The following is a 14,043-nucleotide window of genomic DNA, read 5'->3' on the forward strand; positions in this document are numbered from 1 at the left end:
AAGCAGATGTTTTTCTGAGAATGATTGACTCTTCTAACTTTTTTTTTTTTTCTTGAGATGGAGTCTCACTCTGTTGCTCAGACTGGAGTGCAGTGGCGCAATCTCGGCTTACTGCAACCTCCACCTCCCAGGTTCAAGCGATTCTCCTGCTCAACCTCCCAAGTAGCTGGGATTACAGGAGTGTGTCACCACACCTGGCCTTTTTTTATTTTTTTGAGATGGAATCTCACTCTGTTGCCCAGGCTAGAGTGCAATGGCACGATCTTGGCTCACTGCAATCTCTGCCTCCCAGGTTCAACTGATTCTCCTGCCTCAGCCTCCTGAGTAGCTGGAAGCACAAGCGCGTGCCACCACGCTCAGCTAATTTTTATACTTTTAGTAGAGACGGGGTTTCATCATGTTGGCCAGGCTGGTCTGGAACTCCTGACCTCAAGTGATCCGCCTGCCTCAGCCTCCCAAAGTGCTGGGATTACAGGCATGAGCCACTGCGCTCAGCACTGTTCTAGCTTCTATATAGGTGTACGACCTTGACCAAGTCACTTTTCCTAATCTACAAGATGTTTGAGGTTAATGACATAATGTCAAATATTCCTCCTGGCTCTAACTTCCTACCTCTCCCAACTGCTGAATGTGGAAGCACAATGACAAAAAACAAATGTGAGCCTAGGTATTGAGACACAAAACTCCCAAACACTTGGCTCTGGTGGCATCTCAGCTGTTAACTTCCCTAACACCTTTCCTTCATCCTAGCTTGCTTTCTGTGTATCTGCAGATTCACACTTATTTTAGGAGGGAGGTCTGGGCTAACACAGAACACCAGTTGTACTCACGCGTGGATCTTGCCATTGTAGTACTGGGTGTCCATGATGATTACCAGGTGGGCAGCCACGTTCATGCCCCAGCAGAGACTCCGAGAAGCCACCACCACCTGGATAGCTCCTGAGCAGCAGAAGGGAGAGGAAGGCTGAGGACAGGGGTCTCTGGGCAAAGCAGGCTCACTACCTCATGGGCAGGCCATGGTTTACCCTGTGCTACGTTTCAGAACTCACAGCGAGGCTGGCTAGGAACAAGGTCTAACATGAGTGAGAGCTAACACATTGCTATGAGATAGCTCCACGCTGCTGGTGCCTTGCTCTGGGACTATCCAGGAGAAAACAAGTCATCATAGAACAGAACCCAAAGCCCAGAAACACCAAGGCATAACTACTGCTGATGGACTGCTCCTCTGACCGGAAAGTGCTAACACTCATGCAGCCACGGGCTGGCTCAGCCACGCCAGCAAACCGGAGATCACTCTAAGCATGCCCCGAACAGGCAGATTCAAGGGCCAAAGAGTGACAGGAAGTGATTCTGGCAGGAGGATCTCCAATGAGTCTCCATTAAGCAGTGTTAAAAGGTAAATCTTTGCACAAAATGCCACAGGTCAACAAGGGACAGTGGCCAGCAAGAGTGTGCCCAAGGGAGAATCAGAGCTCTCCTGTGTGCTAATCTCTAAAGTCTAACGATCTTGGTGAGATGGTTTGGATCTGTGTCTCCACCAAATCTCATCGAACCGTAGTCCCCAGTGTTGGAGGAGGGGCCTGGTGGGAGATAACTGGCTCACAGGGGCGGAGTTCTCATGAATGGTTTAGCACAACCCGCCCTTGGTACTGTCTAGCGAGTGAGTTCTCACAAGATCTGGTTGTTCAAAAGTGTGTAGCACCTCCCCACTCACTCACTCGGTCCTGGCTCCTGCCATGTAAGATGCCTGCTTCCCCTTGGCCTTCCCTGAGGCATTCCCAGAAGCATATGCCACCATGCTTCATGGACAGCCCGCAGAACTGTGGGTCAATTAAACCTCCTTTCTTTATAAATGACCCAGTCTCAAGCAATGCAAGAATGAACTAATCCATGGACAAGCAGCAGTCTAGTGGCCAAAGGTCCTGGACTCTAGAAAACCGGGTTCTGAAGTGGCACAGCCCGACGTGTCTGCCTGTTTTCTCACCTGGCAAGCAGGGACAGTGTTTGTCTCACCTGCCTCATGAGGTTCTTGGGAGGATCAAATGAGTTAACAGCTAAGAGTCCTAAACAGTATTCTGAAAATATCTAGTATGCTGTAGAGAAATGCTGCCACCCGGACCCCTCAAGTTTACCACCACCACTTGGTGATACCCTTGCCGTGCTCCCCTTCCGTGGCCTGACTCACCTGAGCTAAAGAGCTGCTCCACTAGGCGCCGCTCCATGGGGCTGAGCCCCTCATGCAGGTAGCCCACCCCATTCAGCAGCGTTTCCTTGAGCGTGCTGTCACTCAGCTTCTCCAGGTACGGAATCAGATCCTTCTCGGTGCAGTGCAAGAACCTGTGCGGCACAGGCAATGGCTCAGCTCAGAGTGGTCCGAGTCCTGGCAGACATCCTGCCAGCTGTGCAGAACCTAGCCCCGAGCCACATGGGCTAACCCCACCCTCATAAAGAGGACACCCTTGGAGTGGGCCAGCCTCACTTAACCCCAACCCCAGACACCAGGCCCCGCCCACCTCTGCCGCTGGATGTCTGCCGCACACGTGGTGAGGATGTCAATGGCAGTGAGGCGGGTCTGCTTGCGAGACGGGACAAAGACAATGACAGGCTTCTTGGGCGAGTGCTTGGTGATAGCATGGTACACAGGCTTGGCCATGGAGAGCAGGCGGGTTTGTGTATGGCTGATGTTGAAGCCCTGGCGGCCGGGGAGAAGATAACACACCAAGGTTATCAGACCTGGGTCACTCAGGATCTAGGTGAGACCCCACAGACGGATGAGGAGAGTGGGTCCTACCTGGATGTGCAGCTCCAAGGGGACGGGACGCACATTGGGGTGGAAGTTGAAGGTGGAGGTGGCGCTGCAGCCCAGCCAGTGGGCCACATCCTTGGCATTGGAGAGCGAAGAGCTGAGTGCCACAATGCGAATGGGCCGCTCAATCTGGGAGGAGATGTAGCGCATTCGGGAGCAGATCACTTCTAAGACAGGCTGGAAAGAGGGAGGGAGGGTCACTGCAGGCCGAGGCTCCCATCCTCTGCCTGGAGGTCCCCTTTGTGAACAGCCCAGCAGCCTCAAAATGACCTCATTCTTCCTTCTAACTAGGAGCTCTCATGTTTTTGGTTCTACCTCCTCCACAGCAGCCAACCTCCACTAAACAATACTGTTTTCCTAAAGTACTACCAAAAAAGCTGACACTGTCCCTTTGGAACAGGGCAGCAGGCAGAATCCTCCAGGGAGAAGCCCTGAGCCTCCATCCTCAGACCCAAATATAAGGCCCAATGCCAAAGTCACTTGGTCAGTCCCAGTCCCTCATCTGTGCTGCAAGGTCACGCCATACCCCATTCTCGCCCCCGATAAGGTGGACCTCATCCACCACGAAGAGGTTGATGTTCTGCACGTTCTTGCGCTGCTTCCACCGCCGGGAAAGTATGTCCCACTTCTCAGGGGTGCTGATGATAATGTTCCCTTTACCCAGCAGCTTCAGGTCTGTGCTGGTCTCTCCCGTCAGGAGTACCACCTTCTTGTTGAGCCTGTCCTGGAACTTCTCGTACCAGTCCATGTATACCTGGCAGGCAGAGGAGGGAGGCAGAACAACATGAGGTCATACCAGGCATCTTTCACTTACCTGAGGAAAACCTGAGATGCCAAACAGAGACCTGTTGACCTGCAGATGTCAAGCTACGTTCTAATCCCACAGCAGCCTTTATGCGATGGGGCAGCTTTTCTTTCTTTCTTTTTTTTTTTTTTGAAATGAAGTCTTGCTCTCGTTGCCCAGGCTGGAGTGCAGTGGTGCAATCTTGGCTCACGGCAACCTCCACCTCCCGAGTTTAAGCAATTCTCCTGCCTCAGCCTCCCGAGTAGCTGGGATTACAGGTGCCCGCCACCACACCCAGCTAATTTTTGTATTTTTAGTAGAGACAGGGTTTCACCATGTTGGCCAGGCTGGTCTCGATCTCCTGACCTCAGGAGATCTGCCCACCTCGGCCTCCCAAAGTGCTGGGATAACAAGTGTGAGCCACCACGCCTCGCTGGGGTGGCTTTTCTTTAATACACAAACTGAAGAAATGACCCTGCAAATTTCCAGCCTAAAAAAGCCTTTATATGGAATCACAGATGAAACGCTTATGGGCAAATTCACACGACACAGCGCCATGTCATACCTGCTCTGCCAGGGCCTCCATGGGGGTGATGTACACACAGCGCCCCTCCGAGCTCTGCAGCAGCATCCGCAGGATGGCAAACTCTGCACAAATGGTCTTCCCACTGCCCGTGGGGGCCCCCACAAACACGTTGTCGTCACTGTTGTACACAGTGTTAAACACTGGAAACCAACAGAAAGAAGCAGTGTGAGTATCCAGAGGGAAGAAGAGACGGACTGGGACGTGAACCACTTGTCAAAACAAAGGACAACATAAGAAATGAAGTCAGGCAGTTCTGGAGTGCAGACAGAGGAGCAGTGGCATCCGAGCCTCTAACTCCAGGCCGGCCCTGCTGTACCCCCTCACCTGCTACCACTTAACAGGTAAAGGCAAAGGGACCAAGATCAAGAGCCCAGGTTCCCTGGAGATGTGTGGGATGACAACAAAAGCAAAGCAAAAGAAGCCACACATCCTTCTTTGCTTCTGAGGGACTAGGATGCAGGACAGAAAGGAACTGGATCCCTTTCTCTGCCTCTTCAACACTCTCCTGCATTTCCTAAAATAGCCTAAGGTAGAAAGTAAGAGCCTTAGCTCTGGCATCAACACTGAATTAAAATACAAGTTCTATTTATCAGTTGGTTCAACTGGGGCACCACCTATGCCTCAGTTCCTCACCTATAAAATGGAACGCTAATGGCAGTATCTCCAATAGTGATTCCTTTTAGGCTTGGTGAAAGGAGTAAGAGAGAAAACACTGGTGATGTACTCAGCCAAGGACTGAGAACACAGTGCCTGCTCCGTGAATGTCCCTGTTATTTATCATGATGTGGGCGAGGAGGTCTCAGTGCCACCCCATGGTTCTGGTTCAATACTTGAGCGCCAGGGGCAGGCCTCTAAGCCCCCTGGGCCCGAGAAATAACCATGCCATGTAAGGCCTTGCTCTGCTGCCCCTCCACAGTGACACATGCAGAGCAGCAAAGCAACCAAGGCTTCTGACAAAGGAAGAAGTCCTGGTGGGCCCCAGGGGTCACGCTGAGGAGCTCCCAGGCCTACCAAGTGCCTGAGCGCCCCCACTCCCCTGCCTGCCACAGAACACATCTGTCGTCCGGTGACTTCAAAAGCCTCCAGAGGAGGGATGGAAACACTTACCCTGGGTCTGGATGGGATTGAAGAAAGGAAATTTATCTTGGTAAAGACTCTCAAAGGCGCTGTTTCTCAGAGCAGACACGGGCAAGGGCTGCAGGTCCAAAAGCTCGGTGGGAGGTGGGTACTTCTCTGGCAAGATCAGGTGCCGGAAGGAGACAGGCAGCTGGGTCTCACAAGCTACCAGAAAAGAAACAGGAAGGAGATAAGCACTGCTCTCTTTACCTCACTGGCCTCTAGATCCCCTCGTGAACACTGGAAACCTAGGCAGCGTATGTATCACTCTGTCCCCAGCAAAGGCAAGCCCGGGACAAAGTGCAAGACATTCTTCTACTGTCCTTGGAGGGACTGTTCCTAGGGACTCTAGAGAGGAGACACTCACAGAGCCAGCGGTCAGACACCACTCGGATGAAGTACTGAGGGGGCAGCGGTTCAAAGACAGGCACGAAGAACGTAATGAGGTGCTCGTCCTGGGCGTACTTGGCCTTGAGAAGAAAATACTCATGGTGCAGAATCACCTCGCTGTCCACGTCCTCCACCAGAATCCAGAAAGCCTCGGATGAACCATGCACCTGCCAACAGAAGCAAGGGTAAAAGGAATGCGAGTCAGCGTAGACAACATGCCTCCGATCCAGCTCCTCTGCCCAGCAAAGCCTCACCTTTTCATCCCACTGGAAGTCCGGCGTGATGGTCAGCTCCACCTTCAGGGTGGAACGTGTGATAGGCTGCAGGTGCACCGACAACTCCAACTTGGGAAACAGATGGACATATTTGTGGATGGTCTTCCCCATCTTTGGCATGCGGATAAGCTCCCCTACGAGGAAATGAGAGTACTGAGGCTACAGCCCAGCCTGCCCACTATCCTGCAAACTGGGCCTGAGGGCCACTGTGGGAAAGGAGTAGGGTCTTCCCTTTATGGTCAGTGGATCCCAGGATTCCAGGTCCCCAGACCAAGGGCCAGCCCTTCAATGGGACCTGGGGAGGGAACACAGGACACTAATGCACAGGGCTAGGAACAGGAAGACTGCGTAGGCAGACTGGGAGAGACACCCAGGCAGTGAAGACAAGGCAAGAGCATCCCACACACCAATCTCATTATGATTCAGGTCGTACAGACGCTCAAAGGGGAAATTCTTCTTCTCAATCTTCTTCACTACTTCCTCAGGGAGTTTCCGGAACTGGCGCAGAGGACACATGGACTGCCACCTATCCAGGAAGGAGGCAAAGCTGTTGGTCCCTTCTGCAGGGATGTGACAAACCGTCCACATCATGGCTTCCAATAGTTCAGCAGTGACCACACAAGACACAGTCATTAAAGGCAGACACTGACGCTGTGCCAGCCCTGGCCTCCACCTTTCTCCTACTCCTCGGCCCTACCACAGAGGGCCTTCCCTCTTCTCAACATGCAACAAGGTTCAGATCATATTTCAGGCGTTGGGTCTGGAGAGCAGACACACCCTGCGTTTTTCCCATCAGACCGTTGGGCTGGGGACCCCACTCATGGGGACCAGCATCCAGATCACTGGGTCCTTACATGCGTTTGTCGATCATCTTGCAGAGGTTCAGTGTCTTGTCTGTAAGCTGTGCCCAACCTCGGTTCAGGACAATTTCAAATATTGCTCGCATCAACCGGCCAGCCGACTAGGCAAAGAAGCATCATTCCCACTGTTAAGACTTGACTACCCCCAAGCCTTGTGAGCCACTCTACACACTGTTTCATTACCTCCAGCTCTGACACAACCACCCATCCCAACTCAAAGGCAAAGTCCCCCGTCTTTACGCCTTTCTCCCTTCTATACAGTAGATGCCTGCCGAATGGGGAACAATTAGAAAAGTGTGGCTCAAGGTCGCTGCACAACATTTTAACCTAACATTCACTGCATGATTTTAAAGCTTTTGACTCATTTAGCATTTAGAGTTCTAGGAAGAGTTGAGGGTACCAGTGACCTGTTCTTAGAGGTAAAGATGAAGAGCAGCTAATAAAACCCCGTGCCATTTTTGGATTTATTTATGAGCTGTGCAGCAACAGTGGGAAATCACTTCGCTGCTGGGAAGCAGACACCGTGTGCTGTGGCTCTTCCTGTCTCTGAGGGCCTGTGGAGCCTTGAAGCATTCCCTCTTAAGGTCTTACCTTTCCCACGTGCTCAAGATGTGTACTACAGAGTGGCTGTACCACACATGCACTAACAAACGACCCCGCAAGAGCAGAACTAAACACTCCTTCCATCTCACTAGCATCAGGCCTCCTTTTCCCAGGATGCACACAGAACACAGGGATTGAACTGTTCAGGCCCCTTCTCATAGCTCCCATACAACTCCACCCTCACCTGTGTGACATACACCATGTCAGCCATCAGTGCAAAGCCCTCCAATTTCAGCTGCGAGATGAAGGCTTGCAGAAGAACATTGATCTGTAAAGAAGCAAAATCAGCCAGCAGGAGACCAATCACTGAACAGTCCCAGAAAGGGAACTACATTTCTGCTCTGAGTATCCAGGCAGGTGAGATTTTCTACAGGTCTTGATTTACAAATACTAAATAATTGTTATTTCATATAAAAAGAACATGTGAGAAGGCTGCAAAACTAGGAGAACTGAGCAGGATACCACCATGAACCCAAATTCAAGGTTCATCTTTCTTTTTTTTTTTTTTTTTTGAGACAGAGTCTCGCTCTGTCACCCGGGCTGGAGTGCAGTGGTCGGATCTCAGCTCACTGCAAGCTCCGCCTCCCGGGTTTACGCCATTCTCCTGCCTCAGCCTCCCGAGTAGCTGGGACTACAGGCGCCCGCCACCTCGCCCGGCTAGTTTTTTGTATTTTTTAGTAGAGACGGGGTTTCACCGTGTTAGCCAGGATGGTCTCGATCTCCTGACCTCGTGATCCGCCCGTCTCGGCCTCCCAAAGTGCTGGGATTACAGGCTTGAGCCACCGCACCCAGCCTCAAGGTTCATCTTTTAGAAGATTATGAAAACTACTTAATCCTCAACTGATCAAAGCAAAGAGGAGAGGAGCTCACCTTGGCGCTGGGTTCCTCGATGCTCTCTTTTACAGGGATGGGCACCCTCTCCAGCAACTTCTGCAGCTCCAGCTTCTCCTCCTGCCACAAGGAGGAAAAGGTCAAGGGAAAGCCTGTGGCCGAGGAGGGAAACCATTCAGTGACTTGGTGAGCACCAACTCCCCGCCCCACCACACTGCATAGGCTCACCTCTCTCACTGTGATGTTCTTGAACTCAGAGGATAACGAGAAGACTCTGAAAAGCTCAATCTCACTCAGGGTGGGCTTCAGCAGCTGGTTGTAAGTCTGCACTGTGTCATTGGTGATGTAGTAGTGGCTGGCTATACGGCCCAGTTCTGTCACCTGGAGAGAAGGTAGGCTCAAACCAGTGCTGACTACTAATGAGCTCCCACCTCTAACTGTGGACCATAAGTTATTGTCTTATAGGTTTTCTTGTGCGATTTTTGGTAAAGCATATGACTCAATGTCCTATAGGTTATTGCCCTAATAGGACAACTGGATGAAGTCACAGCAGTGCAAGTGCCAGGCCAGGCCCAGGCACATGAAGAAAAATGGCACAATAAGCTGACCCATAGTGAAATGATGTCTGCACGGACAAGACAGCTGAATTATCCACTTCAAGTTATGGGAAAAGCAACCCACTTTTCTGCTGTTCTAAGCAACAGGTGATTAGACAGGCAGTGCTCACATCAAGAGCAATCTGAAAAATTTTCTCCTGGGCCAGTAACTTTTGCTGAGACCTTTGCCTCAAAACCCTCACCCCACGCACCTGGAAGTTGCCCGTCTTCTTGTCGTACTTGACCAGATTGTTCTTGTCCAGCATCAGGGCAGCCGTGTGAACCAGATCCAGTCGGCGCTGGTCCAGCAGGGGATCTCCCTTGAGGTCATCATGAGAGATGCCATAGAGGGTTGGGGATCGCAGCATTCGGATATACAGGTAGGCATAGCCCAGCCAGTTCACTGCGTCCTACAAGACACAGCTCGTGGTTCTTAGTATGAAGAAACTCCTGATGTCCAAATGAAAGGCTACCATGAATTGCTTAGAAATTCATTCCCAGCTACAAGGATGCATATTACATCATATTCTGAATGTGTTTAGCATTTCATTAGTAAAAAGATCTAAGCATCTTCTAAGATCTTGGTAACAAGGGGAACTATCTGCCAGACCCAAGATGCGGGTGCAGGGATGGAAAGCCTCGGACGCTGCTGGCCCGCGGCACAACAGGGACTTGGGGTGCAGGGATGGAAAGCCTCGGACGCTGCTGGCCCGCGGCACAACAGGGACTTGGGGTGCAGGGATGGAAAGCCTCGGACGCTGCTGGCCCACGGCACAATAGGGACGGACCCACACCTGCTGCCTTGGTGTCTGCGGGGAAGGCATGAAGCACAACAGGCAGAGTCCTCCCCTACCTTGGCATTCTGGACATTCCCCAGCACGATTTCTGCGTTGAGCATGTCAGGAAGCTTTGAAACCATCTGGCTTTCAATAGGAAGTTGTTGGTTGAGGAGGGACAGGTAGTACTGCAGCTCCCCATGAGACGTGATGAGGATGCCTTCGCCCTTGGTGTCATACTGGGGTCTTCCAGCACGTCCCAGCATCTAGATCAGGGACAGCGAACCAAGAATGCTATAGCAAGAGAATGTGTGATTTTGATGCAGGGATCTACATTACAGAACTAGGCCTCTGATCTGCCAGCTTTCTAGCATCTCTGCATTTCAGGCAAGGATATTGATTCCCCACTGAGAATAAACTCAAAGGCTCTGTACCTGCAGAATGTCCAGTGCTCCCAGTTCTGTCCAACGCCCCTTCTCTGGACTGTACACCTGGGTGCCTTTGATGATGACCGTATGTGCAGGGAGATTCACGCCCCAAGCTAGAGTTGCTGTGGAAACTAAAACCTACAGAGGCAAAGCAAGGCAATGAGAACAGATGCCACCATCGGGGTTACTATCCCCGGCTTCTCTAGGCAGTTGCCTCAGAGCTTCTATCAGGACTAGCCAGTGGGGTGTGGGGGGTCCCAGTACTTGTCAATGTGACACCAGAATAAAGAGGAAAGGTTTCCTTGGGTTCCTCATCTATTCAGGAATGAACATTTCAAGGTTCCAGAGGCACAAGTGCAGACCTGTATTAAACCACCTTAAAGTTACTGGAAAGGGTAAAGCAGAGGCTATGCGGAAAGAGGGAACGACACGGCCACGTGTGCCCCCGTGAGGCGCTGTTTGGAGCCATCTGAAGTCACCAAAGTGCTTGCTTCACTATGCTTCTCAGACTGTCCAAAACTCACTCACCTTCCCTCACACAAGGTGTGAAGAGTTGGGAGAGTGGCATAAGGTTCTATTTATTGTATCCACCACAACCCTCTGACCTGGGCTAGCTGGGCCAGAAGCAATAAAGTACCAGGAGCAAACATGGCACAACCTTGACACTGCCAGTCTTCTGAAGTATGTCCCACCTGCTCCTCCAAAAGCTTTGCACCCCCTCACCTGAATATGTTTATCAGCAAAAAGATCCTCCACGAGTGTTCGGTCAACCCTGGTCATGCCTGCATGATGAATAGCAAAGCCGTAAGGCAGAAGATCCTTCAGCTCTAGGTTCTGTGGAACAAACAACCGGGGATGAGGTCAGCCTTCCTGTAGGACTCACCCAAGGACTAAGGAAATCTCTTCCCATGAGACCCTGCCCCTTAACTACTATGTGGAATAGTAATAATCACATCCAGACAATCAACCTTAACCCATGGGAAACAACAGTACCACAGTACAGTCCTAGAGGAGCTGTCTGAGGCCTCGGAGGGACACGGCTGCCAGGTAGGAATGAGGGAACCCCGCCAGCCCCTCCTCACCTTGCACTGCTCCGCTTCTGTTCGCAGGACTTCCGTGGAGGCTGAGCCCTCCCTCAGAAACAGACCCAGAGTGTCCTTCTCTAGGCACATGTCCCGGATGGCCCTGGCCGTCTTTCCAGTCTCCTTCCGGGAGTGGACAAACACCAGCACCTAAGGAGAAGCCACAGTTTGCCACAGTCACGAGATACTAACAGCCCCAGGGCACCTGTGGCAGGAAGCAGAAGTTGCCCCATCACCACCAGAAGCCAAGGTCCTGGAGAGGGGAAAGGGCAGGAATATGTGCAGGCTCAGAGCAAGCCTCAACAGGGCTGGAAAGACTTCAAGGGAATGCACCCACCAGTTCACAGTTCTGGAACTGAGAAGTTAAACTAACTTCAACATCCTACCTTGAACAGCAAGTTTAAATAGACTATGACTACAAATTCAGGCCTCTCAACTCAGAATTGATGTTCAAGCACCTAACAAGAGTCAAAGCTGCATGAAAATGTGTCTGCAAAATAACAGCTAAAACATTCTACTACTTATAAAAGGATTTAGGAAGTAAGTCTGAGACTAGTACAGTGTTGGAGGAAACGAAGTCTTCCTAGTATTTAGTGCCAAGAAAAGCTCCGTCTCTTCATATAAATTCCTATGCTTCTTTTCCTCAGACAAACAGAAATACAAAACCAGTCACTTTCCCTTATTTTTTGTCTTGGTTAACATCGCTCAACTCGACTTTCAATTTAAGAATCCGATCACACTGTCTAGTAAAATGCCCGCTCCACTAGTTTTCCATTTTCTCTTTTCCTCGTCTTGATTTTCCGTGTAAGCGGCCCCAAACCTTTTATGGGGGCACCCTGGATAATGTGAACGGACAAAACGATTATCCGGGACTGGGGATTGCTTGATGGGGTTTTAATTCTCCAAACTCTCTAATGGTTGCAAGGCCATTCAGGTTATCCATTTCATCTGGGCTGAGTTTTGCTAGTTAACTAGCAGTTGTTAGAGAACTGGTTCATTTCTTCTGAATTTTTAAAGCGATGAGCATAAAACTACTCATAGTATTACCTTAGTATCTTTCCGGTGGCTATAGGTCCTGTAGTAATATCCCATTTCATAGCTGACATTGGTGATTTATGTTGTGTCTCCTTTTAATTTCTGTCAATCGTCCCAAATTATTGGTAAATCAAACATTTGAAAGAACAGGGTTTAAGAGTAACCACAAACCATGGGCAAACCTGATTTTTCCCAGCATGTTCCATGATTTTTTCATAGACGATTTCATTCATGATCTGGAAACGCTTGATAGCTTTTTTCTCTGTGATACCCACGTACGTCTGTTCCAGAGGCACTGGACGGAAGCTAGAAGTTCAACAGTTAGACAAATGAGGCTTTGGAGGAAAATACTGAGAGAATAAACAGTCTTTTTCCTGCCCCAAGAGCAATATTCCTCCTTCTTGATTCGCAGCACATCAAACCCAAAGGCCCTTCTAAAACCCAACACAGCAGCACTCCTTGGAAAAGGGGAAGGAGAGCAAGATGGTCACCTTGATAGAACTTCGCCCAGTCTTTTCTGATACCTGTTGTCAAAGTAAAAGAGACCCTTGGCAGGGTCAACACGCAGAAAGGTGGCTACGTCCTCATAGTTGGGTAGGGTGGCACTGAGACCAATGAGTCGGACATCCTCCTGGGTCATCTCAATGTTTCGGATGGCCCTTGCCACCAAAGCTTCTAAGACAGGACCTCTGTCATCGTGGAGAAGATGGATCTCATCCTGTGGAATTGGAGGACAGCAATTACCTCTAGCACTGGAGATACGTACTTCCTTTTCCCGGACTTGTCCCATATTGTAGGCATATAACCTAATGCCTAAGGAAAAACACACGGGATCCCAAGCCAGACATGCCCAAAGGATGGAGACAATATTTACCATAAAACACTCCAGAAAGTAACAGACTGTGACCATGAGTTGCTTTGGTACAGTTCAGTGACATACTTTGTAATAAGAAATTCTGAAACTTAGATAAATGAGTTTACAACTGTACTTAAAGGTAAACTTCTTTATGAAAAAGGATACAAATATGATCTGATCAGAAACTTCACTTCTGGCAGTTACAGTTCCCAAGAACAAAAGTTATCATGCATCAAATGATGAGTTCTCACCGTCTAAAGCAGTGCTTCTCAAATTTTATTAAGTATCCCAAAGCCAGGGGATGTTGTTAAAATGCAGATTGCATTCAGCAGGTGTGGGGTGAGGCCACAAATCCTGCATTTCTAACAAGCTCCTATTTCATGCTGCTGCTGCTACGACTCCCGCCATGGATCAGGCTTCAAGCAGCAAAGCTCTAAAGCAGGCGCCAGAAACGATTTTTTTTTTTTTAAAGTCAGATGCTCCATCTCCAAGAAAAAAAAGCCAGGTGCGGTGGCTCACGCCTGTAATCCCAGCACTTTGGGAGACCGAAGTAGGTGGATCACCCAAGGCCAGGAGTTTGCGACCAGCCTGGCCATTATGGCGAAACCCCGTCTCTATTGAAAATACAAAAAATTAACTGGGTGTGGTGGCGGGCAACTGTAATCCCAGCTACTCAGGAGGCTGAGGCAGGAGAATTGCTGGAAGCCGGGCGGTGGAGGCTGTAGTGAGCTGAGATCACACCACTGCACTCCAGCCTGGGCAACAAGAGCAAAACTCCACCTAAAAAAAAAAAGCCAGATAGTCAGTATTTCAGGCTTTGGGCCACGCAGCCCCTATTGCAAATATTCAGCTCTGCCATTGCAGCACAAAAGCCACTGTAAATAATACATAAACAAATGGATATAACTATGTTCCAACAGAACAAAGCCAGTAGCCACAGACTGCCAACCCCTGCTCCAGAACACTGAAAACCAACATGTGAAGTCTCCTTTCTTGCTTTTCCCAGACAACGTAAACTA

General features: G+C 50.1%; 1 protein-coding gene across 1 annotated transcript in view; it reads right to left on the reverse strand.

Moving 5' to 3' along the window:
• SNRNP200 (small nuclear ribonucleoprotein U5 subunit 200) overlaps window positions 1-14,043 on the reverse strand; it is a 31,584-nt gene that overhangs the window by 6,078 nt on the left and 11,463 nt on the right. Inside the window, exons 15-35 of the mRNA XM_017860469.1 lie at window positions 12,693-12,886; window positions 12,351-12,474; window positions 11,134-11,283; window positions 10,775-10,885; window positions 10,058-10,189; window positions 9,701-9,889; window positions 9,060-9,257; window positions 8,480-8,632; window positions 8,291-8,371; window positions 7,605-7,688; window positions 6,812-6,918; window positions 6,365-6,483; window positions 5,937-6,091; window positions 5,660-5,849; window positions 5,284-5,457; window positions 4,156-4,316; window positions 3,333-3,560; window positions 2,792-2,983; window positions 2,514-2,692; window positions 2,186-2,337; window positions 831-939 (exon numbers count right to left, since the gene is read on the reverse strand). Coding sequence (XP_017715958.1) covers window positions 831-939; window positions 2,186-2,337; window positions 2,514-2,692; window positions 2,792-2,983; window positions 3,333-3,560; window positions 4,156-4,316; window positions 5,284-5,457; window positions 5,660-5,849; window positions 5,937-6,091; window positions 6,365-6,483; window positions 6,812-6,918; window positions 7,605-7,688; window positions 8,291-8,371; window positions 8,480-8,632; window positions 9,060-9,257; window positions 9,701-9,889; window positions 10,058-10,189; window positions 10,775-10,885; window positions 11,134-11,283; window positions 12,351-12,474; window positions 12,693-12,886 — 3,182 coding nt within the window. The remainder of the gene's footprint in view (window positions 1-830; window positions 940-2,185; window positions 2,338-2,513; window positions 2,693-2,791; window positions 2,984-3,332; window positions 3,561-4,155; window positions 4,317-5,283; window positions 5,458-5,659; window positions 5,850-5,936; window positions 6,092-6,364; window positions 6,484-6,811; window positions 6,919-7,604; window positions 7,689-8,290; window positions 8,372-8,479; window positions 8,633-9,059; window positions 9,258-9,700; window positions 9,890-10,057; window positions 10,190-10,774; window positions 10,886-11,133; window positions 11,284-12,350; window positions 12,475-12,692; window positions 12,887-14,043) is intronic.

The sequence above is a fragment of the Rhinopithecus bieti genome, unplaced genomic scaffold (assembly GCF_001698545.2).
Source record: "Rhinopithecus bieti isolate Rb0 unplaced genomic scaffold, ASM169854v2 scaffold_54331, whole genome shotgun sequence".
NCBI classification, from domain to species: Eukaryota; Metazoa; Chordata; class Mammalia; order Primates; family Cercopithecidae; genus Rhinopithecus; species Rhinopithecus bieti.